The 26,547-nt window shown below is 45.1% G+C and overlaps 1 protein-coding gene across 1 annotated transcript; it reads left to right on the top strand.

The window, feature by feature from the left end:
• Positions 1-104: 104 nt before the first annotated feature.
• On the top strand, positions 105-24,232 carry ANGEL1 (angel homolog 1). The gene is made up of 10 exons (XM_032623325.1): positions 105-249; positions 3,063-3,638; positions 4,559-4,785; positions 5,243-5,312; positions 5,915-6,348; positions 8,659-8,785; positions 9,094-9,204; positions 20,470-20,539; positions 21,062-21,228; positions 22,198-24,232. The coding sequence occupies exons 1-10, from the start codon at positions 186-188 to the stop codon at positions 22,356-22,358; spliced, it is 2,007 nt and encodes a 668-aa protein (XP_032479216.1). The 5' UTR covers positions 105-185; the 3' UTR covers positions 22,359-24,232.
• Positions 24,233-26,547: the final 2,315 nt, after the last annotated feature.

Genomic DNA, 26,547 nt, shown 5'->3' with positions numbered 1-26,547 from the left:
GCTCCCAATAAAGTTGTTGTTGAAGCGCAGTGGTACCATGTGAGCCGTCCCGGGGGCGGAGCCGGGGTGGGGCGAGCCGGGGCGGGGGCGGGGCCGGGGCCGAACGGAGGGAGACCTGGCGGGCGGCTGCGAGGAAGGGAGGCGGGCACTGGAGCGGGCGCGGGAGCGGGCGCAGGCGGCCGGCCATGATCGCGTCGTGCCTGTGTTACCTGCTGCTGCCGGCCGCGCGCCTTTTCCGCGCCCTCTCAGGTACCGGCCCTGTGTCCTGACGGGCGGGTGCCAGGCCCGGGCCTGCCTCGGCGGGGCCCCGCGGGGCCTGGGGCAGCGTGCGTCGCGGACGGCCTCACGACCACTTTTCCCCGGCAGTGCCAAGGTGTGGGGAGGCGGCCGTCGGCCCCGCCGTGCCTGTCCTGGACTAAACGAGGCCCGGGCCTGGCCGGCGAGCGTCGTGGGCGGGCCCCTCCTCACCCCTGTGACCTGGAGGTGTCGGGCCACAGTTAACGTGAGGCGGCTTGGGGAGGGGCCAGAGCTGCCCTTCTCTGGCCCCGGGGTTGCGGAGAGGTTCCGGTCCCGCTGAGTCACTGCCCTGGGGGTCGGGGAGGGTTGGCCGCTCGGGGCCTAGGCTAATGTCCGAATTCTCTGTGGACAGGGGCCAGTCGGCCCTGGGGGCGGATCTGTGGACTGAAGACAGAGACGTACCTGTTTTTCCCCTGGGTCAACTCCACACTCACCTTTCCCAGCCGCCTCTCAGCGGAGTCTGGTTGAAAAAACGGATGTTCAGAATCCAGAGACACATTGAAACTTCAGCTTTGAAGCAATGTCCCGTGCGTTTAGAGATGTAGTGGGGTGGAGGCAATGCCCAGCGGGTACTTAGAGAAGAGTTATTGTTTAACTTTGCCATGATCTGCCTGCGCTCCCCACTCCTGGTCTTTGACGTTCCCGAGGCTCTTATGAGACCATCAGTTCCTCTGGGAGATCCCACAGAACCCCCAGACTTTTCTCTGGCATTTTAGGGGGCAGGACAGACCAAGAAGGACTTTTAGAAATCAGATGTCCAACTGTTTGCATTCTGTGCTTTTCCTTTCTGGAACTTTACACGATATGTGTGTGTGTGTAATTTCTGTTCCTATATATTTCATATAAAACATTTAATGTATGTATGTGTATGTTTGTATCTGCCACTAGAATGCGGGCTCCAGGAGGGCAGGGCCATGTCTGTTTTGCTCACTGTATCTAGTGCTAGCATACTACCCAGAATGCAGTAGGCACTCAATTCGGGAATGTCTTGTGTGTACATACTTCTCAGAAATGAGGAACTCCACAGAAGTCATTGTTTTCAGAGAACTAATGCATATTCTTCTAACCATGTTGCTGTCATTTCTGGAGCTCTGCCAGTGTCCATAATGGCAGCCGTAGTGACATATACTAGTCCAGAGGTTTCTAGACCAGTAGTCAGAGTTTTAGGTATGTCAGAGGAAGGGCCGCCTCCCCCCACCCACTTGCACACACCTATTAAAGTAGTCCCATTTGTATTTGTACATTTGGTTTCTACAGATTTTCTTTTAATAAAAGAATTCTGCTGCTGAAAAACAAACCACCACCACCAACCAAAACCTGCTGAGTTTGAAAACTAATAACCTCACACATACAAATCAAAGAACTTCTGCCATGCGATACACATAGAGGATGTTTCAAAGGGCAGGGAATTAATAAGTTCCTGAGACTAAGGCCAGCAACCCAGCCCATGGGTTTAGAGCAGGGTTTCCCAGTCTCAGTACTGTTGACGTCTGGGCCTGGGCAGTTGGTTGTGGAGGTGTCTCTTGCACTGTAGGATATTCAGCAGTATCTTCATCCTATAACCACTAGATGCCAGTGTAGCATCCCCACAGTTGTGACGACCACTGTCTCCAGACAATGCAGAAATGTTCCCTGAGGGCAAAATCACCCCTGGTTGAAAAACCGCGGGTTTGAGGGACGTAAATCCACATAGACCCTAAATAAGATAGTATCTTTCAACGTTTGAACCATTTTGAAGTTTTTCTTGCCTTTTAAAAAAAAGAGCTGATAAAATAAATCTCTGGTGATTGAGGGTCATCATCATACATGTCACTTGTCCTATGCTAAAAATAAGTGACTTAGTGTGTGTTGGTGGGGGGGAGGTTTTGTTTGCACCAAAATACTGTGCTTGGATTTTGGGGGCTCCAATTTTATAGTTTTTCCCACCTGCTTTTTGCCTGTTGGCTGTCACTATGGCTGCCGTAGCAGAGAGGTGGCAGCTGTCTCTTGCTGTCAGTTGTTGGCACCTTCTGATTTACAGCCGCTAGAGTACTATGGAATGGGAAAGATGATAATGAAGTCTGTGAAGATTTATGAGTAGAATAAATAGATTTGAGAAGCGGACCCAGGGCCTTTGCTAAGAGAGAGATTGTACAGATTTTGAGACACCCTTTTTGTCTACTTTAGGCCTTTTTCTTTTAGAATGCATTCATAGATTAGTGGATTTATAGAACTAGAAAAGCTCTTGGGGATTATCTAGTTCAAACTTCCCTTGTCCTCATGTTACAGTCAAGAGTGAGTCCATCTCACTAGGGCCATTGTCCGAGGTCACATAGCTTTGTTAATTTCAGTGCTAGGCCATAACCCACAGTTCTGACACATGGTCAAGTGCTGGTTCCAGTGTAATGCGGCTCTTAGAACCAGAGCGTTGATGTTAATAGGACTCTTAACCTCCAGATAAAAGGAGTGTGGTTGTATGTGACCATCTCTGTCCTAGATTATGTGGGATAGCCATTCTTTCATTCACACACTGAATATTTATCAGATCCCTACCATATGAATTAGTTAATACTTGCAGAGCATTTAGAACAGTGCCTGGCACATAGTAAGCACTTTGCTCTGATGATGATGTTCCAGGCACTAAAATGGGCAGGCTCAGTGATGGTACAGTGATGAGCAAGGTGGACATGATTCTTGCTTGTATGAGACTTATTAGAAGTTGGGAGAAGAGCATGGGTTGGGTGATGCTGTCATCTTATAACATGGTATCTTGGCTTTCTTCTTAGATGCTTTTTTCACATGTCGAAAAAATGCCTTCCTGGCGAAGAGCTCGTCCCCCCAGGTAGACGGCGACTTTGCCATGGCCCCTCGGGGCCCCGACCAGGAGGAGTGTGAGGGCCTGCTGCAGCAGTGGCAAGAAGAAGGGTCAAGCCAGGCACTCTCAACTGTGAGCGAGGGTCTGCTTGTAGATAAGGGAGTAGCCGAGAGCAGCCTGGCGCACCTGATGGATAATCCTGGAGAACAGGATGCTGCTTCAGAAGACAAGTGGTCCAGCAGGCAGCTGAGTGACCTGTGGGCAGCAGAGAACCTGGAGGAGCCTTTCCCTGAGGTGCTAGGAGAGGACCCACTGCCAGAGGTCGAGGGCCCAATGTGGGCAGAAGTCCCGGTGCAGACTGGCCCCCAGTATGCAGACTGTGCTGTCCTCCCAGTGGGTGCCCTGGCTGCAGGGCAGTGGGAAGAGGACCCCGCAGTGGTGGCCTGGAGTATAGCACCAGAGCCTGTGCCCCAGGAAGAGGCTCCCATCTGGCCCTTTGAGGGCCTGGGGCAGTTGCAGCCTCCCCCAGTGGAAATCCCATATCACGGTGAGTCTGACAACCGGCTGGGTGAGCAGGGGCAGCAGGTTGTCTCGGATGTGCACACAGTCACTGCTAAAGTTCTCTTGTGTGGAGCTCTGCTGCTGCATTCTGTTTTTCTGAGACTCCTGCAGTGGCAGATCCAGAGGGGCCTTAGAGAGCATTTCGTCCAGCCCCGTGGCCTTTCAGATGAAGTGATCACGGCACAGAGAGGTAGCAGGACATGCCTAAAGTCACGTAGCTAGGTAGTGGCAGAACTGAAAGCAGACCATAGCTCTGATTCTCTACATTATTGGTTCTCTGGAGGTGACCTGGGGTAGCGGTGGAGAGCTCTCAGGGCTCCACTCTCTGCCTCGACCAGGATAACTCCATTTTTATCTGTGTTATATATCGGGCTTCCATTAAACTTTGGAGAATGAGTGCTATGGCTCACATAGGTTTGAAATCCACTCTGCAGCTCCCTGCTCGAGGGCACATGGGAGACACATTATGGTTTCTGGCTCTGTAGGCATTTTCAGGTTTAGCGGTCAGAAAACACCCAAGGCTGAGATTACTCTAGAAATGTCTTTAATCTCAGATGACTATTAAGCACATACATCTATCTGAGTGCTTCCCCAGAGACCCATGGATTTATGAGAAGTGAGAAATTGTTGGCCATATTTAGTGAACTTGTACTAGGTGCCAGGTACTATGCTAGGCACTAGGGATACAGTGATGAACAGGCCAAGATTATCTTAGGCTTTGTGGCGTTTATTGTCTCGTCTGAGAATGTCCTTAGAGTGTTGTTCAAATCACCACAGAAAGGGATGAATGACAGGGAAAATGAAAAAAGGAACTCGTCACAGTATCATGGAGTCAGGAGTGGAGATGGTGGGCCCTGTGAATAACATGGACTTACCATGGACCTCTTCTTCCCGACACCTTTGCAGAAATCTTGTGGCGAGAATGGGAGGATTTCTCCACTCAGCCAGATGCTCAGGGCCTGGAGGCGGGGGATGGCCCTCAGTTCCAGTTCACTCTGATGTCCTATAACATCCTGGCTCAGGACCTGATGCAGCAGAGCTCAGAGCTCTATCTGCATTGCCATCCAGACATCCTCAGTTGGAACTACCGCTTTGCGAATCTCATGCAGGAATTCCAGCACTGGGATCCCGATGTGAGTGAAGATGGGGAGATGTGCCGTCCTGCATTTGCTCTGGACCCTGGCTGTTCCCCAATGCTCTTAGAAAATGAATTGAACCCCACAGTTGTTCATATGATTGGCCTCCTGCCTAGGACTGGTGCTTGCCTGCTTGGTATAATGAGTTTGGGGCAGATGCTAAGAAGACTGTCCGTGGGTGCACACTTTCTAGCACCTTTGTGCAGGCAGGGAGACATGAGGGATTCAAGGAGCAGGAAGATCCAGCGCATGTATCTGATCTCAGCTTAACTCTGGGCCTGTTCTTGCTGGTAGTGGCTATCAGGGAAGAGTCAGCACCAGGGGAAGTTTCAGTGTGACCCAGCCTGAGACCCACAGCAGCTTCCCATGTGGCTTCAGTGCCTGCTCCTGGGGGGGAGTCGTACTCCAGGGCCCTCCATTACTCTGGAGTGATTGGATTCGTTGTCATTTCCAGATCTTGTGTCTCCAGGAAGTCCAGGAAGACCATTACTGGCAGCAGCTGGAGCCCTCTCTGAGAATGATGGGTAATGCCGCTCCCTGGCACATTTGCCAGTCTTTCTTCCTACGGCCCTGTCTGCTCTCTCCTGAATGCACTGTATCTTTCTTTCATCTCAGTAAACCCTCAGTCTCATCTGTGAGCTAGCTTCTTTGTGTGGGTGAGGAGAGTCCTGAAGTTTTAAAGCAATTCTGACATATATTTCCATTTAATCCTTGAAGTAACCAACCCTGTGAGGCTGAATATTTTTATCCCCATTTTACAGGGCGGAAACTGAGGTTCAGAAAATTTGTGTGACTAGCTCAAGGTCACAAAGCTATAAGTATGAAACTCATAGGTTGTGGAGCCTGGACTCCAGCTTGTCTGACCCTAGAGTCCATGCTTTTCCTGTCAGGTTATTGCTTCATACCCTTCTGTCCCTCCTTCCCCTTCTAGCCACTCAGTCATCTGGTTACAACTGTAAGGGAGCCTCTGCAGAACCAAGGAATTGGCAAGGGCAAGGACTCCCCTTATTGAACTGTAGGAGCAATGCATTAGGCACACATGCCTGGGCTACTGCCACTGGGTAGAGGGACCCTAACCCATCTTCAAGGACTCTTACCCATCTCCTTGGTGGGGTGTTCCTTGCAGGCTTTACCTGTTTCTACAAGAGGAGGACTGGGTGTAAGACAGATGGCTGTGCTGTCTGCTACAAGCCCACGCGATTCCGTCTGCTCTGCGCCAGCCCTGTGGAGTACTTTCGGCCTGGCTTGGAGCTCCTCAATCGGGACAATGTGGGCTTAGTGTTGCTGCTGCAGCCACTAGTCCCAGAAGGCCTGGGGCAAGTCTCAGTGGCCCCCTTATGTGTGGCAAATACTCACGTCCTGTACAACCCACGTCGGGGCGATGTCAAGCTAGCCCAGATGGCCATTTTCTTGGCTGAAGTGGACAAGGTGGCCAGGTTGTCAGATGGCAGCCACTGCCCCATCATCTTGTGTGGGGACCTGAATTCTGTCCCTGATTCACCTCTTTACAACTTCATCAGGGATGGAGAACTCCAGTACCATGGGATGCCGGCCTGGAAGGTGAAATGGGAGAGGCCACTGTGGGGTTGGCTTAGGGAGAGATTTTGGTGTTGGCATCTGGTGTTGCTTCTGTGGCAGGGACCTCAGTTACACCTGTTCTGGCTTCCTCTGGCTTTTTCTCGTTCTATTGATAGCTGGTACCCAAGCCTGGAAGTTAGGAGCTCGTGAGTGCCTTTGGTATATTGGAATCCTTTCAGTTTTTATCATTAACTTATGTTTAATTTACAAGTACCTAAGTATATATGTAAGTGCATGTAAGTACACAAGTGCATCCCTTTAAGGATTCAGACATTTTAAAATAAGACCAAAGCCCCCTTTATTACCTACATTTCCCACGTCTCCACTTAGAGTCAAGTAATAACTGTTCAAAGTTTGGTGGTGTTCTTCCAGGTCATTTTCTATGCATTTGCAGTAGTATCTAAGCTGTTGTGATGATGTAATTATAATCTACATTTATTAAGCACTTACTGTGTGCCAGGTGCTATTTTAAGCACTTTACATGTATTAACTCATTAATTTTCACAATTTCTATCATTCCTTCCATTTTATAAATGAAAAAGCTAAGGTGTAGAGAAGTTAGGCAATTTGCTTACTCTAGTTTTTGCAGGTAGTGAGTGGTGGAGCCAGGATTTGTAACCAGGTATTCTGGCCCCAGAGCTCTTGCCCTCCAATACTATGCTGTGATTGCTTCTAACACCTGGTATATAATGTACTGTGTGTGTTTATAAATGTGATATATTATGTATATTTCATTTTGTAGCTTGTTTTTTTTCACTCAACAATGTACATATGTATCTGTCTCATTCCTTTTAACTGCTGAATGTTTATAACCTAGGTATCTTACAGTTTTATTGTAGTTTATTTAGCTCTACTGAGGAGCATTCAGCTTGTGCTGATTTCTGTACATGTCACTTAATCTCCTTGTTCCTCTCTTTTGCCCCTGCTGATCCAATTTGTTGCTTAACTTTTGGCAAGGCACAGGAGAGAAAAGACATAAAATGACTGAATTATTGTTGAGCACTTTGGGCTTTTATTTTAATGAGGTTACTCAAGTGCCAGTGATGTCCTGGTTGCTCCATGGGCAGAGAAAGGCATTATCCTGCCAGGAAGCTGCTGTTATCAACGGGCTCAGGGAATGGGAAGAAGAATTTACTAAGTGCCTACCACGTGACAGCTGCTGTTAAGCATAGTGATTAAGAGCACCATTTTGAAGCCAGATAGTCCTGCGTTCAGAGGCCTGCTCTGCCACCTTGGGCAAGTTACTTCACTTCCGTAAGCCCCATTTGCCTCGTCATACACTGGGGATGTAATGGGACCTACTTCAGAGGGTTTTCTTTGGTGGATTACATAAAATAATGCACACAGTGTTTTCCAGTTTCTGCTTCAAAGGAAGCAGTCAGTAATTGGTAGTAGTTATGGTTACCAGGATTCTTAATTGTATGTGGTATTATTATCCCATTCAATAGTAGAGCATGTTGAACCCAAGAGAGTTAACTAACTTGCCCAAAGTCACACAGTAAATGGCCATTAAATGAAGGTGTGTTTTACTCCTGATGGCATACTGAAAATGTATGTCCTTGAGGGGCAGAGAGATTGTGTCTGTCACTGCTCTCTCCCCAGCACTTAGCTGGTGTTTTGCACATAGCTGGCATTCAAATATTTGTTGTTGTTAAATGAAATAAAGGGGGTTTTGCTACACACGTTGGAGATATGCAGATGACTGATGTTGCCGAATGTTTCCCCTACTACGTTCTGTCCGTTCCCAGGCTGCTCATTGGCTTTGACCGAGGATGGTGACGTAGATACGGTAAAGTGCTTTGGTGAATTTCCCATTTGGTTTGACCCCGTGGTCTCCCAGTAATAGGCTTAAGATGCTAGACTTTGATCCAGAAGATCCAAAGATCAGGATAAACCTTTTCCTGCTGCAAATTAAAGCCCCTGGAAGTTGACATTCCCTGGGCAGAGTAGTGTAGATGTTTCTGAGCTGAAATTTAGGGACCATATGTTCATACAGTTCTGTTCTCTTTGACTCGTATACCTCACTTTCTTAACCCCTTATTCCTGTCTCATGGATATTTCAGTGTTTCTAGTAAAAAAAAAATAAAATAATGGTTTTAAATAGCTCCTTATTTTTAACTTTCCCCTGAGACTTATGTGTTTTGCTTGTGTTACATACATAGTATGTGACTCTGTGTGTGTGTGTGTGTGTGTGTGTGTGTGTGTGTGTATGTTTGTCTGCATGTCCCAAAACATGGGCTATTTCCTTTTTCCATCTCAGATTCCTTATTCCCATCTGTTCTTTCCTTGTAGGTATCTGGACAGGAAGACTTCTCCCATCAGCTTTATCAGAGGAAGCTGCAGGCCCCACTATGGCCCAGCTCCCTGGGCATCACTGATTGCTGTCAGTATGTCACCTCCTGTCACCCCAAGAGATCAGGTGAGCACATGCCACATTCTTGGTTGGTTGTCCCTCCATGCCCATTTTGGGAGAAAGCTGGCACCTCAGTGACAAGAGAAAGTGTAATTCCCTCAATTCTCTTAGCACATTCCTTTGTTTTTTTCATTGTCCTCCTCATGGTCACCCAATGAAATGGACAACTTTAAATCATAGCCATTGGAAAATCTCCTTGTCTTCAGAGCCAGACTTCCTCTGTGTCCCTACTTGTAAGCTTCTTGGTATTAAGGAAGTCTCAGCATGTGGCTTCTCTTCCTATCTTTCACTCTATGGCTTTTCCTGGTTTACAGAGAAACGTAAGTATAGCCGAGACTTCCTGCTACGTTTCCGCTTCTGCAGCATCGCCTGTCAGCGACCTGTAGGACTGGTTCTTATGGAAGGAGTGACAGATACTAAGCCAGGTAATGGGAACTAAGCTTGTTCCCTAACTTGTTCCAACTAAGCTCGGTCCTCTTTCCTCTGCACCTCTGATATTTGTCAGTTATGTGGTTTCTTAGTCTTTTCTAGGTATGATTCTTAGAGATCAGCTTCTGGTAATAAGTATGCTTAGGGGGAAGGTCAGTGGAGTTCACCGGCCATGTGCAATGTGTTCAGAACATGGACCAGGAATCAAGAGACCTGGGTTCTAACTAGCTCTGAGACCTTGAGTAAGCCACAAGCTTTTTAGTATTAAGTTGCTAATAACTAGCATGTATACAGCATGTTTAAGAGAGAAAATACACTTGATGGGGCTTTGAAAATCATAAGGTGACAGTACTCCTGGATATAATAACAAGTTACTCCTACTGAGAACTTCCAGATTGTAAGTAGCAGAGTATGCTTGATGTTCTCCCCTTCCTGTCTCTGAAAACACTCCAAAGCAACAAGGAGAATGAAAAAGAGAAATGCAAACTCCATCTTTGAGAAAGCTAGGAGACCTGAAGATATTTGAAATCATGAACCACAGCACAGGTGGAATGGTTGCAAGAAGCACTGGAGGTCATGCAGGGGTGCTGGAGCAGGTATGGAGAGACTGGTCTGTGGGGCCATATGGATCTCCAAAAGAACCAGCAGGGTGCCCTTCTCCGAGGTGAGGAGCGTACCCCGAGGCACAAAGTCAAAATCCCTTGTTTCATCAACAAGAATAAGATGCACAGGTTGTGAAAGGATATTGTCTGAACCTCTTTTGGTCCAAAGAGGCAGTAGAGGAAAGACTGATCAAGGAATCAAGCCAAATTTGCACGAAGCAGTCTGTTTAAGTGGTGGGGGGAGGTGTAATACTTAAACTGCATATTTCTTTTGGCTAGGGGGAAGTAAAGATGAACAGGACTCACACACAACCCTGCGTCATAAGGAAAAATGCCTGTTACTTGGAATGCGTACCCAGGTCTTCGCTTGTATAAGCTTTGTACCAATAGCTTGTACATAAAAACCTCAACTAATTCCAAGCTGGGCTGCCCAAAAGGAGCCAGCGTGAGATCTGTACTAAAATACTATAAGAAAAAGAGGTGGAAGAGCAGGAAAAGTAAAAGGCAGATAAAGAATACGTCGAAGATAAAAATTGTTGCCATGGAGCATATGAACGTTATGATTATTTTCCCATGAATAAAAAAATTAAGCAATTGTCTTTATAAGAGTACAAAAATAAAATAATTGCTTTTATAAAATAAGTTCAAGCACATGGCAAGACATCAGTAGATGAAATGTAAACTGCAGAGCTCAGGAAAAAAGTGGAATAAAAAATTTAAGAATCACATAATGAATACAAAATTAGAAGCAGTCCAAGAGAGAATAGGCACTGCTGAAAACAAGGCAAGAGGCAGAGGCCAGGAAGGATAAAAAGCACTAGAAAGAAAATAACAGTAGTGGAAGTTAAAGAGATTCAACATACACATAGTTCGAGTTCACAAAGAAGAAATCCAGTATAATAGCACAAAGGGAATATTTAAAGGTATGATTCAGGGAAGATTTTCCCAAAATCAAGAGATCTGACTCTCCACATTGAGAAGGATATACCATGTCTCAGTAAAAAATGACATAGGAGAGTCAACAGTAAGACATCTTAGTGAAGTTAACAGAAGTCAAAGATAAAAGAATCGTTTGGGCAGAACCAAAAAAATTGGGCTATTTTTAAAGGTAAAAATAATCAGGTAGGCTTCAGATTTCTTAACATTAACATTTGACTCTGGAACACAGGAGAGAAAGGTTTCAAAGAAAGACGGTATGGTCAAAAATTTTATACTCAACCCAAAGCCTTTCATGAAGAAACTGCTAGACAACCAAGAAATTTAAGACAACCAAGCAGTGACTGAAAAAACTATAGTAAAAGGACTGGTGGTAAGCAATGAATTCATTTTTTTCTTGAAGGAATTTAACTTGAATTGGCATTTTGCAAAGAGCAGTGAACATTTCAATGGCTTGTTTTTTTTTTTTGTTTTTTTTTTAATTGCAAAGCTAGTGTATTATTACAACTGTGGTGATAGCAATAATAATAGTGGTGGCCACCATGCATAGAGCGACTGGCGTGTGCTAGGAACTGGGATAAGTGCTTGGATCAGTTGGGCTCAGGCAGGGAAGCAGTGGCTCAATGTTTTAAGAATACAAAATCCTGGGCTTCCCTGGTGGCACAGTGGTTGAGAGTCCGCCTGCTGATGCAGGGGACATGGGTTCGTGCCCTGGTCTGGGAAGATCTCACATGCTGCGGAGCGGCTGGGCCCGTGAGCCATGGCCGCTGAGCCTGCGCGTCCCGCAACAGGAGAGGCCACAACAGTGACAGGCCCATGTACCGCCAAAAAAAAAAAAAAAGAATACAAAATCCTAAAGTTAAACAGTAGTAGGATCCCACATAGGTAATTCCATGTTAAGAATAGGTTATTTTTTAAAAATCAGTACTGTACTTGAAACATAAAATAAGCATTTCAATTTAATAACAAAATAAGAACCTTTAAAATACACTGACAATCACTTTGTAAGTAGAATCATTATATGGGGGAAAATATCCAGTTCACTAACAGTACCCAATAATAGCAGTATTTTCAAAATTGAGATTAAATTTGGGTAAACACACCCATCCTCCACATACTGTGAACATACCCTTCCGTTTGTTTAGTATCCCCACCCAGGGCCAAATAGGGTCCTGATGAATCTCTTTTAAGGACTCCAAATCTAAAAACCTACCACCAGTTTTAGACCATGAGTAGAAAGACTTCAGGTGCAGTACAAGGAGATCATAGTGCGTGATCTTTTTTTCTAGAGGATTTGTTTAGATGTGCTAACAAATAATATTTCCAGTCCAATACCAGAGTCATCCACCTCAACTGTAGACATTCAAACTTGCCAAGTTGACTGTAACACTGACTTTAATGGGAAGCATCTTAATTGCCAAAGTAGCTACAGTGCTGGGGAGTGATGGTCTAACTTTCCAACAAGTTGACATTGCATTGTGCTGGAGTGTTCTACATCACACAAGTTGTATAATAAAAAAAAAATGTGATTCCCACTCTCCCCAACTCCCTTTGTGAAGGAATAATTCATAAGATGGGAATCTAAATTTTAAGTCCCCCTCTTGTAAATATTTTTAATTATTAGTGGTTTATTCTTTCCAGTATGGTTCTTAAAGACACTGAAAGGGGTTACTCTGTTTTCTTTTTCATGAGCACTTGCACATTTCCATTTATCTCCAGAGCTTCAGGTCTTTTAACATGTAAAAATAAACCATGTGCCCAATTAAGTGCATTCTAGGAAAAAACAGTTGCTAATAAATGACTTCCGTAAACTATTATTAACAAACTGACCAGATGGCTACAGAGGAAAGGCTATCTGATCAGTTTTTGAACCAGGAAAGTTCTGAATCCAGCTCCTCCACTGGCCCATCCCTGCACAACTTATTATCCTCTTCCCAAGTACACTTGCAGAAGAACTTACTTGCTTGGCTGCTGCCAGTGCTGAATGGTCCAGGAAGATGTTGCAGCTCGGGTAGAGGCAGTTGTGGCCCATGTGCTCATGTGGCCTGGTGGGACAGGCAGAGGCCTTGAGTCCCACGTAACTGCTGGAGCAGTGCCGTTTGTACATAGTGCTGCATGGGTAGAACCTGGTGTTGAGAGAAGCAGTTTTCTTTCTTTCTTTTTTGTTTTTCTTTTCATGTACTAAAAAAAGACTTGATTTTTTTTATCCTCACACTAATATGAAAATTTGCCAAGTGTAAATGTCTAGTTTGGAAATCAGTCCATTGTCTTGCAGGTTCCAGCATTGCTAATGAGAAGTCTGCTGCCATTTTGATTCTTGATCCTTTCTTTGTATATCACCTATTTTGCCTCTCTGAGACTTTCTGGTTCTTATCTCTAATCCCTTGATTTCTGAAATCTCATGATGGTTTACCCTACTCAGGGTGTTGGTTTCATTCATTATTTTGGATACTCCACGGCCCTTTCAAATGGAAACTAATTTATTTCAAGTCACATAATTTTGCTGGTAATATTTCTTCAATAATTTCCTATCTTCTGCTTTCTCTTTTTGGAATTGCCGTTAATTGGATATTAGAATCTACCATCTGTGAGATGCTCTCAGCTTTTTCATTCCTTCTAGTGATTTTAAATTTCTGCCATTTTATATATATATATATATATATATATATATATATATATATTTATTTATTTATTTATTTTTGGCTGTGCAAGGGCTTTCTCTAGTTGCGGCGAGCGGGGGCCACTCTTCATCGCGGTGCGCGGGCCTCTCACTGTCGTGGCCTCTCTTGTTGCGGAGCACAAGCTCCAGACGCGCAGGCTCAGTAGTGTGGCTCAGGGGCCTAGTTGCTCTGCAGCATGTGGGACCTTCCCAGACCAGGGCTCGAACCCGTGTCCCCTGCATTGGCAGGCAGATTCTCAACCACTGTGCCACCAGGGAAGCCCTGCCATTATATTTTTAATTTCCAAATCTCCTTTTAAAAGTTCCTTCTTTTTTTATACTATTGTTTTTTGGTTTGTTTTTTTTTAATGAATGCAATATTGCCTTTCTACTACTGAGGATGATAATTTTTAAAATTCCATCTGTTCCTTCCAAGGTCTTTTAATTAAGAGTTAGTTTCTTCCTACCCCACTGTTTGTTCCCAAAGATTCCATCAGGTGTCCATTCACATTTAGGAATGAGACATGAAAACGTAATGGCTCTGTGTGAGGGATGGTTCTAATTGGTGAGTTCATTGTGCCAGTTTTGATTTTCACCTCCCACCTCTTTTCTGGAGTAATGGTACCTCTGATTCCTGACCTCTTACATGATTCAGAAGCCTAAATTAGCTTGCCTCTTGCTGAAGAGAAAACCATTTTCAATATCCTGCTGGTCACTGTGATTTTTCTGATTCAAAATGAAGATATTAGTGTTAGGAACATTTATGTTCCAAATAACATCACATCAGTCATCACAAAGTGAAACTGCAGTATTTAACAGGAATAATAGTCAGAAAATAACTAATGGTTGAAGGTTTTAATTCATCTTTCTCAGTTCACAATAGTTCAAGTAGATAAAAAATAACTGAGAATATAGAAGACTTAAATAACATGTTGTATGGTAAATCTGATGGATACATATCAAACTCTGAGCACTGAAAGCAGAGCAAAGACATCTTTTAAAATATCCACAGGAAATTCCTGAGAATTGGCCATATATTAGACTACCACAAAAAAAATCAGTAAATTTCAAACAGTAGAAATAGAATAGCTAACTTTCTGTGATCACACATGCATTAAAAATAGAAGTTAAAAGAATGCTATCATCTGGACGTTTAAAAAATTTCAAACAACTTTTGGGTCAAAGATGAAATTTAAACAAACTGCAGAGTGTGTAGAAAATAACAGTAATGAAAATACCATATATTTGTGGTATATAGCTAAAATAGCGTTCAGTGGAAAATTCATAGAATTATATAGAATATCTTGAATCAGAGAATTATATTGATAAGAAAAGATTAAAGTAAGTAAATTAAGTATCCCCCAAGTTAGAAAAGAGAACAAGCTGAAAGAAAGCAGAAGATGAAAATGAAAATAATTTAGAGAACAGAAAAACAGTAAGACTAATAAGCTCTAAAAATCGGTTTTTTGGGTGAAAAACAGCTGTCAGATTAGCTAACCTATTTAAGGGGGCTGGGGAGGAGCAAGTAAAAGTATTCAGATGCAGAAGAATTAAGAGGATTATAAGGGGGTTCTTTTCTCAACTGAGTGCAAAAGAAATTGAAAACTTAGATGGCCTATGTTAATTTTAGAAAATGTAATTTACTAAAACTGATTGTGAAAGAAGAGACATAACATAAATAGATTACCACAGGGTGAAAAAATAGTGAAAGTTCTCAGAGATACAGTCCCACAAAAACACCATGTTCATGTTGATAGGAGAACATCATCAAACCTTTAAAGAACTTGTAATTCCATTACTGTTTAAATTGTTAAAGAGCACAGCAGAAGGGGGCCAAGTTATTTTTACAAAAGAAGTATTTGACACCAACACCTGACAACAGTTACACAGGAAAAGAAAATTACAGACCTTAATATTCTCCACTTATGAATATTGATGCAAAAAATGTACATAGAAGATCAGGAAACAGAATCTAACATCACATTTCAAGAGCAATATACTATGCCCAAATAGAGTTTATCAGAAATATGAAGGTAGTTCAGTATTGGGAAATCTATTAATGTATTTATCATGCTAATAAATATATGAAATCTATTAAAAAATAGAAATGCATGTCATCCTGTAGATGTCAGAGACATTTGTTAAAATTCAACATCTATTCCAGATTCTTTTAAAAAGAACCTTCTTAAGGAAAAAATAGATAATTCCTTATACTCTTAAAATACATTTATCTTGGTCAGTCAGCGCTTTGGTGCACCATGGAGGAAGGGGCGTGGAGCCGCCAGATGCCTGAAAAAGCAAAAAAACAAAAGCATTCATCTCAATCCAAAAATGAGCATCTTGCTTCAAGAAGACAGTCTAGTAGCATTCCTGTCAAAGTTGGGAACAAGATAGGGATGACTACTGTCATTCAGCTGTGAGAGACACCAGCCACAGAATTAGAAATAGAACATAGAAATACAGACAAGAAAATAGAGGTAAACAATGGAAAGGAGGGGGTAAACTATTACTTGCTGTTAATATGGTTATATAACTGGTTATCCAAGAGAATCACCTAACAACTATTATTAGCATTAATTCTGGAAAGTATCTGGGCAGAATATTAATATACAGAAATCAATAGTATTCATATAATAAAATAATGATATATTTGTTATAAGATGTAATTTTAAGAAGACCCTATTTATAATAGCAACAAAAAGAAAACAATTTAACAGGGAAAATGTAGGAATATTTCATTTCATATAAATTAACAAATTTATTGGCATGAAGTTGTCCGTAACATTCTCTTACCTTTTTTTAAAAATAACTTTATTGAGGTGGAATTCACATACCATAAAATTCACCCATTTAAAATGTACAAATCAGTGGCTTTTAGTATATTCAGAGTTGTGGAACCATCATCACAATATAATTTTACAACATTTCATCACCCCCAAAAGGAATCCCATATTCATTAGCAGTTATTTTCCCTTTACCCCTCCCCTTGTAAAAACTCAACAGTGGACGTATGGGTTTCTGGACTCTCAGTTCTATTCCATTCATCTATATGCCTAGCCTTATGCCGGTACCACTCTGCCTTGATTACTTTAGCTTTGTATAAGTTTGAAATAGAGAAGTGTAAATCTTGTAACTTCATTGTTGTGTTTCAAGATTATTTTGGCTATTCTGGGTCTCTTATACATTTCTATGTGGATTTTAGGATCACCACGTCAATTTGTGCAAAAAAGTTAGTTGGGATTTTGGTAGGGATTTACAGATCTGTAGATCAGTTTGGGAAGTGTTACCATTTTAACAGTATTATCTTACGATCAGTGAACATGGAAGTTTTCCCATTTATTTAGATCTTTAATTTCTTTCCATGTTTTATAGCTTTCAGTGTGTCTTATACTTCTTTTGTAAAATTTAATTGTAACTACTTAAAATTCCTTTTGTTACTTTTATAAATGGAAATATTTTCTGAATTTCATTTTTGGATTGTTCATTGCTAGTGTACAGAGATGCAATTTTTGTATATCAGTCTTGTATCTTGCAATCTTTCAAACTCAATTTTTTTAAATGAATAAATTTATTTATTTATTTATTTTTGGCTGTGTTGGGTCTCCATTGCTGCACGTGGGCTTTCTCTAGTTGCGATGAGCAGGGATTACTCTTCGTTGTGGTGCACAGGCTTCTCATTGCGGTGGCTTCTCTTGTGGAGCAGGGGCTCTAGGCGCACGGGCTTCAGTAGTTGTGGCTCGTGGGCTCAGTACTTGTGGCACGTGGGCTCAGTAGTTGTGGCACATGGGCTCCGTAGTTGCAGCTCTCGGGCTGTAGAGCGCAGGCTCAGTAGTTGTGGCACATGGGCTTAGTTGCTTTGCAGCATGTGGGATCTTCCCCATCCAGGGCTCGAACCTGTGTCCCCAGCATTGGCAGGCAGAGTCTTAACCACTGCACCACCAGGGAAGTCCCTCAAACTCATTTATTAGTCCTAATAGTTTTTTAGTGCATTTCTTAGGATTTTCTATATATAAGATCATGTCACCTTGCAAATAGAAATAGTATTACTTTTTTCCATTCCAATTTGGATGCATTTTATTTGTTCCATAATTGTCCTGGCTAGAACTCTTATTACAGTGTTGAGTGGTGACAGCGAATATTCTTGTCTTATTCCTGATCTTAGGGGTAAAGTTTTCAGTCTTTCAGCATTGAGTATGATGTTAGCCATGAGGTTTTTTTGTTTGCTTTTTATTTGTTTGTGTTTTGTGGATTCCCTTCATCAGATTGAGGAAGTTCTCTTTTATTCCTGGTTTTTTAAGTGTTGTGGGTTTGTTTTTTGGTCATAAAGGAGTGGATTTTGTCAGGTATTTTTTCTGTGACTATTCAGATAATCATGTGGTTTTTGCTCTTCAGTATTCTGTTAATATGATGTATTATATTAATTGATTTTCAGATGTTATACCAACCTTACATTTTTAGGATCAATCGTATTTGGTCATAGTATATAGTCATTTTTCTATTTTGCTGGATTTAGTTTGCCAGTATATTGTTCTGAGACTCGTTTTCCAACATGGGGGAGGAGGAGTTTCCCCCAACGCCAACAAATAATTCAACTCAATTCTGACACTGTCTCCCCAGCGATAGCATCAGATTCCACAGGTTAAGGGCTCAGTTCTACAAGATGCACCCCTCCAACACTTCAGGTGCCTGTCAAAAGACCAGGTTGTTCCCTGTGCTTCTTCTGACCGACTGGCTATAAATCAGAGGTTCCCACTATCCCCTCCTTCCTTGGGTTAGATTAATTTGCTAGAGTGGTTCACAGAACTTAGAGAAACATTTCACTTGCTAGATCATTGTTTTATTATAAAAGGATATAACTCAGGAACAGCTGTACAGAAGAGATGCATAGGGCAAGGTATGTAGGAAGGGATGTGGAGCTTCCATGCCCTCTCTGGGTGCACCATTCTCCCTCGAATCTCCATAAGTTCACCAACGTGGAAGCTTTCCAAACCCTGTCCTTTTGGGGTTTTATGAAGGCTTCATTACATGGGCGTGATTTATTAAATCCTTAGTCATTGGTGATTGATTCCACCTCCAACCTCTCTCCGCTCCCTAGAGGTCATAGGGTGGGACTGAAAGTTCCTCTAATCACATGGTTTGTTCCATTGGCAACCAGCCCCCAACCTTAGGTATTTTCCAAAATTGCCTCATGAACATAACAAAAGGCACCTTGCTCACTCTCAACACTCAGGAAATTCTAAGGGTTTGGGGAGCTTTGAACCAGCAACTGTGGACTCAGACTGTATATGAAGACTGACTATATATGAGAAATATATATTTGGTCATCTGAATGACCAAATATACATTTCTTATAAATCACAGAACTGTAATTGTTGAGGCATTTTGCATCTACATTCATAGGCGATATTAGTCTGTAGTTTTCATTCTTTGTGACGTTTTTGTCTAGTTTTGATATCAGAATAATACCTCATAGCATGAGTTGGGAAGTGTCCCCTCTTTTATATTTTGGAAGTATTTGTGAAGGATTCATATTACTTTTTTAATGTTTAGCAGAATTCACTAGTAAAGCTATCTGAGCCTGGGCTTTTCTTTTTTTTCTTTTTTTTTTTTTTGTGGTACGCAGGCCTCTCACTGTTGTGGCCTCTCCCGCTGCGGTGCATAGGCTCCGGATGCGCAGGCTCAGCGGCCATGGCTCACGGGCCCAGCCGCTCCGCGGCGTGTGGGATCTTCCCGGACCCGGAGCATGAACCCATGTCCCCTGCATCGGCAGGTGGACTCTCAACCACTGCGCCACCAGGGAAGCCCTGGGCTTTTCTTTGTGAGAATTTTTAAATTGCTAATTCAGTCTCTTTGTTATAGAACTATTCAGATTTTCTTCTTTTTCTTGAGTCAGTTTGTGTAGTTTTTGTCTTTTTAGGAATTTGTCCATTTTACCTAAGTCATCTAATTTGTTGGTATACAATTGCTTATTGTATCCCTATAATTTTTTTATTTCTTAAGGTTGGTTGTGATGGCCCCCTCTTTCATTCCTGGTTTTAGTAATTTGAGTTTTCTCTTTTTTTCTTGGTCAGTCTAGCTAAGGGTTTGTCAATTTTGTTGATCCTTGTTATCCTTTTTCTTAGTTTGGGTTGTTATAACAAAACACTACAGCCTGAGTAGTTTATAAACAACAGAAATTTATTTCTCACAGTTCTGGAGGCTGGAAGTTCAAGGTCAGGGTGCCAGCATGGTCCAATTTCGGTGAGAACCCTCCTCTGGGTTGCTGATTGCCAACTTACTGTTGCATCCATACATGGCAGAAAGGACAGCTCTCTGGGATCCCTTTTATAAGGGCATTAATCCTGTTCATGAGGGCTTCACCCTCAAGGCCAAATTACCTCCTAAAGGTGCCACCTCCTAATGCCATCACACTGGGGGTTAAGATTTCAACATATTTTGGGGAGAGACAAACATTCAGTTCATAATACCTATTAATGTCAGTAAGATCTGTAATAGTATTCCCTTTTTCTCTCCTGATATTGGTAATGTGTGTCTTTTTTCTTTGTGTATGGGTGTGTACATGTATAGGTGTGTATAAGTACGGATATGTATGTGTGCATACATATGTATACGCATACATACACAGATATATATATGCACACAATGGATGGTGGGTGATAGAAAATCTCTGGAGGAATACACCAGGAATTTGTTAACATTTGTTGCCTCTGGAGAGAGGAATTGAGTGGCAAGGTCCCAGAGTGGGAGGGAGCCTTTTCACTGATATTTTTCTCTACATTTTGATTTTTGTACCATGTGACTATATTACCTAAAGAATGAATTTAAATTTTTTAAGAAGTTGCTGAGCCAGGGAAGAGATGTCTGTATTAGAGACCTCTGTCTGTCTGCTTCCTGAGGTTCTTGACTTTGGTCCATTGTTTTCTTCCTCTCCTCACCTTTTCTCTTTCCCTTTTCCCTTCTGGAACAATCCAGTCAAGGATCTGAGTGGGATTTCAGGGTGCAAGGTTCTAACCCTGCTTCACTGTCTGTGATTGATAAAACCCTCTCTCTCCGGTCTTCTACAGAGCGACCTGCTGGCTGGGCTGAGCCTGTCGTTGAGGAAGACATATCTGAGCCTGAGCCTGACTTCCCCAGGTAATCTTCTTCCAGTTCCCTTGTGCTTGCATTCCAGCCCCATCGAGGTGTATTAGAGAGATTCCTGTTGGCTTTCCTGGGGCTGATTTGGGCGAACACATTTTGCTGAGCTCTCTCTTCCCCTTGTGTGTGCTAAGTTTATGGAGGAACATACTGGTGTGCAGAGGCCAGAGGTGACCCACATAGGTTCTTGCAGATGAAAAGCCCCTGCCCTTTTCCTTTGGGAGTAAGGCCTCACAGAAGAGCTGGCTGACCCATGGACAAGGGTACATTAGGTATACTTCACCAGGTAGCAAGAGGAGAGTGGGGGGTGAGAAATGCCAGCAGGACTGTATATAAATGTGTCTGTTTCTAGGCTAATTTTAGCTAAGACTCTCAGCCTCTTAATTAGCATGGGAAGGCATTTGCTGAGGTTGAGTTATTTGGGATCATCCCTTAAAAAACTTGATAAAACCCACAGAGAAGTGACCTTGGGAAAAGTTCAGTAATGTTTGTTGACTGACATCTTCCCTTCCATCCCAGGAGGACTGTAGGCACCATCCAGCACTGCCTCCACCTGACCTCGGTATATACTCATTTCCTGCCCCAGCATGGCCGCCCAGAGGTCACCACAATGCCCTTGGGTCTTGGAATGACAGTAGATTACATCTTCTTCTCAGCTGAGTCCTGCGAGAATGGGAACAGAACTGGTAAGCTTGGTGGATCCTGGATTCCTAGAAGCCACCCCCAAGAGTCCCTGGGAACTGATGGTAGGTCAGGCATTTGATCACATGGCTTGGGCTGCTGGGACCTGACCAGCAAAGGAGCAGATCTCATACCTACCTGACACTGGTCATCCTCATCATACTTCCCTTAGGCCATTTGCCCGCCTTCTCTTTTTATCCTTGTAGCATTAGAGAGATGTGGGCAGAACAAGCTGTCCCTCCATTTTTTTTTGTTTTTTGTTTTTTGCGGTATGCGGGCCTCTCACTGTTGTGGCCTCTTCCGTTGCGGAGCACAGGGTCCGGACGAGCAGGCTCAGCGGCCATGGCTCACGGGCCTAGCCGCTCTGCGGCATGTGGGATCTTCCCGGACTGGGGCACGAACCCGTGTCCCCTGCATTGGCAGGCGGACTCTCAACCACTGCGCCACCAGGGAAGCCCCGTCCCTCCATTTTAAAGATGAAAATAGAGCACCAGGAGGTGCTCTACTGGATTTGTTCAGTGGCAGCTGGTTAGTAAGGGACTTGGTTAGGTTAGAAACCCTATTTCCTGTCTTCTTACCCCTCACAATAGTCACACTATAGCAGTCTATCAGCCCCATGCCTGTTTTATTTAAAGCATGTCTTTTAAAATGTTTGGATTTTCTGTTGAGAAATCTAATTTTACATAGCAAATCTGGACTTCGGCTTTTCTCAGAAAATCGGAAGATCTTGTAATGCTGGGCTTGGACGTGCACTCTAGTTTGCCGCAGTCCCACCGAAGCCGCCCGGCTTCTTTCATTGACGTATCATGGCATATCTGAGAAAATGAGGCCTCCGCCAGAGGCGGCAGGAGGTGAGGGAGGATAGGGCCGCCAAGGAGACGCAGCCTCCTAAGGTGTGGCTCCCACGGGGCCCCCCCACCCCGTGCAGTTTGGCTGTGGCTGCCTTACCCACCGGCCTCCGCTTTGTGCTCCAGATCGCAGGCTTTGTCACGATGGAACTCTCAAGCTCCTGGGCCGGCTCTCCCTCCTCTCTGAAGAGATCCTCTGGGCTGCCAATGGCTTACCCAACCCCTTCTGCTCTTCAGACCACCTCTGCCTACTGGCCAGCTTTGAGATGGAAGTCACCGCCCTATGACAGTCTCCCAGGGGAAGAGAGCTTCTCTTCCAGAAGAGCCACCTGGATCAGAGACTGTGGAAATATCCCATGCTTCTGGAAACTTAGCTCCAAGAAACTTACGTCCCCTCCCCTCCCCTCCTTGTTCCCTTTCTCCCATGGCTAGATTTCCTCCAGGCCTGTCCACATTCTCTGCCTGTGGTCCGTGCCCCGCCCCAGCCTCTTCCTAAACCTGTGCCACATACTGGGTGGCCCTGGGAGAGGCGGAAGGGGGGGTTCCCCCTTCCTTCCATGTATCCAGCGCTCCCCCTTGATTTTTAATTACCAGGGTTGCGGGAGCTATTGATCTCATTGCTTATTTGTATTCAGGCCGTTTCTTGGTGGGGTGCCTTCTGACCTGACCTTCTCCCTGCCTGAGACCCCTGGGCCCAGCCCTCTTGCCAGACACACACGTGTGAGATGTGTGTTGTGTGTGCATCCTCTCGGGGTGGGACTGCTCTGCGTAGTCATGCCTGTCTCTGACTAGCCCACTTTCCACACTGGGGCTGTCAGCCTAGGGGCAGGTGGAGGGCGTGACCGGGTAGCTGTGTGCTGCCAGGCACATGGGCACCTGGCTGCCAGCGGCAGGAGCGTGGGCCCGTCTCTCCTTTTATTGTCTGTGTTTCGTTAGGTGTCCATCCTGCCAACCAGGGCATCCTCATCGTCCGGGCTCTGGTAACAAGTGGGCCCCACGAGCTGGAGCAGCGGATTCAGGGATGCCCTTGACCCAGAGCTCCCCACAGGCCTGGCATGCTTCCTCCAGGGCTCATCCCTTTCCCCAGGCTGCCCTGTGGGAGGCCAAAGTTTGAACCCTTGTGTGGGGTCAGTGGGCAGGGGTAGTGGACTGAGGTGCCAGACTCTTTAAGCATGAGGAGGAAGAACTGTTAGGGAGCTCCTATCTCACTGGAGGACTGCGGCGAGGGTGGGAGTCCCAGCGGGGAGGGAGCCGGCAGGTTCTGCAGCTGCCTCAGCTGGGACGCAAGACCTCAGGGACTTGTTCCCTCCCCTCTGCACAGCTAAGCTGCAGCTCTCTGGTCCTCTCCTCCCACTGCTTTTTACTCTTTGCTGCCTCCCCCACCCCCTTCCTTTTTTCCCCTAGAAAAGCCTGGTATTTAGCTCAGGCCAGACCTTCTCAGCAGAAAGGTGGCCCTGGGCAAAACTGGAGGTGGCGGTGCCCCACCTCCGGCAAGGCCTCGACGGCTCATGGCCTCTGCTTTCCCTCTGCTGGTGCAGGAGCACCCTGGGGCCTCCAGGGGGTGCTCCCTTGCCCACATGAGTCACCTGCATGCCTGAATCCTGCATCGCTGGATGTAGCTGCTGGCCCAGACTTGACTTGCTGTTGCCCCACTTGGCCTCCAGAATGGGACTGGAGGATATAGCTGAGAGGCTGGTGTTCAGGACAGTTAGCTAGAGGTTAATGTTTTCTCCTTATTTTTTTGAGATCCGAAGACCCAGCTTGAATAATTCTGCTGCTGCGTTCATGGTTATAAGCTTTCCATGCCTGGGTTCTGGGGAATTTATCTATTCAAGTCTATTTTTAAACATTGTTTCCTGGGTACTGGGCATGTGCCTGTCTGAGCCCCAGGTCTATCTGTCCACACTCCACCATCCACTCTGTTTGTCTTTCCCTGGGCATCTCCTGAGTTGGTCTCAAGACAGTGCCCTGTTTGTTTGTAGGACTAGGGCCCATCAATGTTTTTCTGCCAGGAAACGTAGTTTAAAAATGGCTAAAGATGGCAGAGGGCAGGAGCTTGATAGATGATCTTTTCCTTGTTTTCTTATTTTCTGTTTTAGAAATGAAAGGGGTTTTAAATGGTCATTTGAACTCTCTTTTCCAAATAAAGGTTTACCTTTCCCCCCTACTGTTGGCTATTTTATTAGGATCCTGAAAGGCATGGGGGAGGGAAGGCCTGGGGAATGAGGTTGGCAGAGAAGAAGAGACTGATCCTGGGGTGGGGCCTCAAACCTGAGATCTAGACCAGAGAAAAGGGTCATCATCTCCCTCTGGTAACTGAGCAGATGCCCACTACTCTGAGGCCTGGGAGGGACGGCTTGAGCGCAGCCTCCTGCCCGGACTTTCGTGGGGGTGCAGCTCTCTTCTCCATCCTCGCCAAGCTAGAGGAGAATACTGCTTTCAGCTGCTCTCATTCTTATTCCATCTGCTGCCCCTGTACCTCCCGTACCTCTGCCTAGTCCAAGCAGAGGAGGATCTGTGGCGAAAGCAGGATGAGAAGTGTTTTCCTGGTCAAAGCTATGGCAGCTGCGTGAGGCAGGATGCACGTGGCAGATGCCTCTTGCCGCGCTCCTATTTTTCATCATCTCTTCTGTGTTCAGGAGCCAGGGCTGAGCTGTGAGCCACCTGTTGCTGGCAAGGTTTCTCATCTTTCCTGGGCCTCACTGTGCTGGGACTTCGTCTTCCTCCGGCCTTCCTGTGCAGCAGGTCCACCAGCCCCTGTGCCCGTGGGAAGAAGCCCTGAGACAGGTGTGGTTTTCTGCCTTACCTGAACAGAATCCCAGACCCCACACCTCTGAATCAGTACCTGAGAATCTGGGTTATTTAAAGCTACCTGGGTACCAGTTGAACCACCTGGGCTGGGATTTAGTCAGGGATTAGGAACACTTGTCATCTTGGCCTGGTCACTTGGTGATTGTGGGTAACTTAACCCCTCCCTATGTTGCACATATCTTGGTGAGAGAGCAATTAAAAGTAATATCCTTTTCCACGTGTGAGGAATTTTCAGATCTGAAATTACGTTATTTGAAGGGATGCTAAAAATCCCAGAGTATTATTGGTAATTACAATAATTGGTAATTACTGGTTACAATAGGAATTGAGGGTGGGTAGTTCTCCCTAGTCAGCCTGGACAATTGGCCCTGGGGGCTTGGAATTATTTTATAGCTCCTAAGCTTTGAGGTATGTTCCCAGAGACCCCTTTCCCGGCCTGGAGGGCTTCCCCCTGGTTGAGGTGAGTCATGGAGCATCTGCACGGCACTTTGATTCAGTTTCCAGAGTGCTTCCGCTTCCATGATCAGTAGACAGTTGCACTACAAGGTGGCAGTTCAGGTGTGCATATCTTCCCTTTATATCCAAGGAAACGGAGATCCCAAAGAGGTAAACTGAGAATCTCCTTTATTTCTTGCCACCCAACTCCTCAAAACACAGCCTTTCCTGGGAGTAGAAGAGACAGGTTGTCTTCTAAGGCGGATACATGGGGCTGGGGCTGGGAGAAGGGAAATGACCAACCAGTCCTCTGCTGGCTTGTTTTTAAACCCTGGTTTTTCTCCCCAGTTCTTGCCCTGGTGTAGCTGCTGGACTAGAGGATTGTTTTCTGATTGGCTACATAAGGCAAAGCATGGCTTCCTGTCTTCTGGGAGCAGCAGGGGCCCACCTCCTCTAGTTTCCACCCGGGGAGAGAGAGCAAAACTAAACTATCCCAGGCAAGGGCCAGCCAGCCAGATGAGAACCTGGTAGGGTGATCTCTCCCAGCTTAGGAGAACGTGACCTTAATTGGGAACTCTGCCTTCTGCCCCATCCCTGGTCAGTTCCTGTGCCCATAAGGCCAGAGGCCTCACACAGCTGCGGAGAGGAGTGGAGTCTCCACACTTAACATTCTTGGAGGTTTTGTCTTTCCCGTGACCAGGTCCTTTCTGGCTGGGGGTTGGAGGGAGTGCACATTCCCATGTGGGCTGCTCAGAGCGCTGTCCCTCAGCCCACCTGAGGTGGCCCACCTCCAACCACCTGCCAGGCCTCAGCGGGCCCCTCACCCCCTTGGCGAACACTATAAGGGTTACCAGGCAGCCTGCATGTGGCCCAGTCGGCTTGGTCTTTGGTATGACCAGCACTTCCTGTCACCACTGCCCTCCACAGTCGTGGTCAAGATGTCAGATCCTGGCAGATATGGGTGCAGAGCTTCAATCTCTTCACGTCCAGGGCTCTGAGAAGTGCCACCTGCATTTAAAGGTCCGACCCGCTTTAGTCATGTGCCTAAACTAGGCAGGCATATGCTGTGAGCTTGAAAGAAAGGGAGCAGAAGGAAATGCGGTAATCCCCCCAGCAAGTTGGGTTCTGGTCCTCTTGGGAGTCCACAACTGGCACTTACCTCTGCGTCAGTTCTAAGAAAGTGGCCAGACAGTGTCCATGGTGAGCCTGGTTGACTCATACAGACTCACC

The sequence above is a fragment of the Phocoena sinus genome, chromosome 2 (assembly GCF_008692025.1).
Source record: "Phocoena sinus isolate mPhoSin1 chromosome 2, mPhoSin1.pri, whole genome shotgun sequence".
In the NCBI taxonomy this organism is placed as follows: Eukaryota; Metazoa; Chordata; class Mammalia; order Artiodactyla; family Phocoenidae; genus Phocoena; species Phocoena sinus.
The sequence above is the reverse complement of the archived record's forward strand: the minus strand, read 5'-3'. Positions and strand labels throughout refer to the sequence as shown.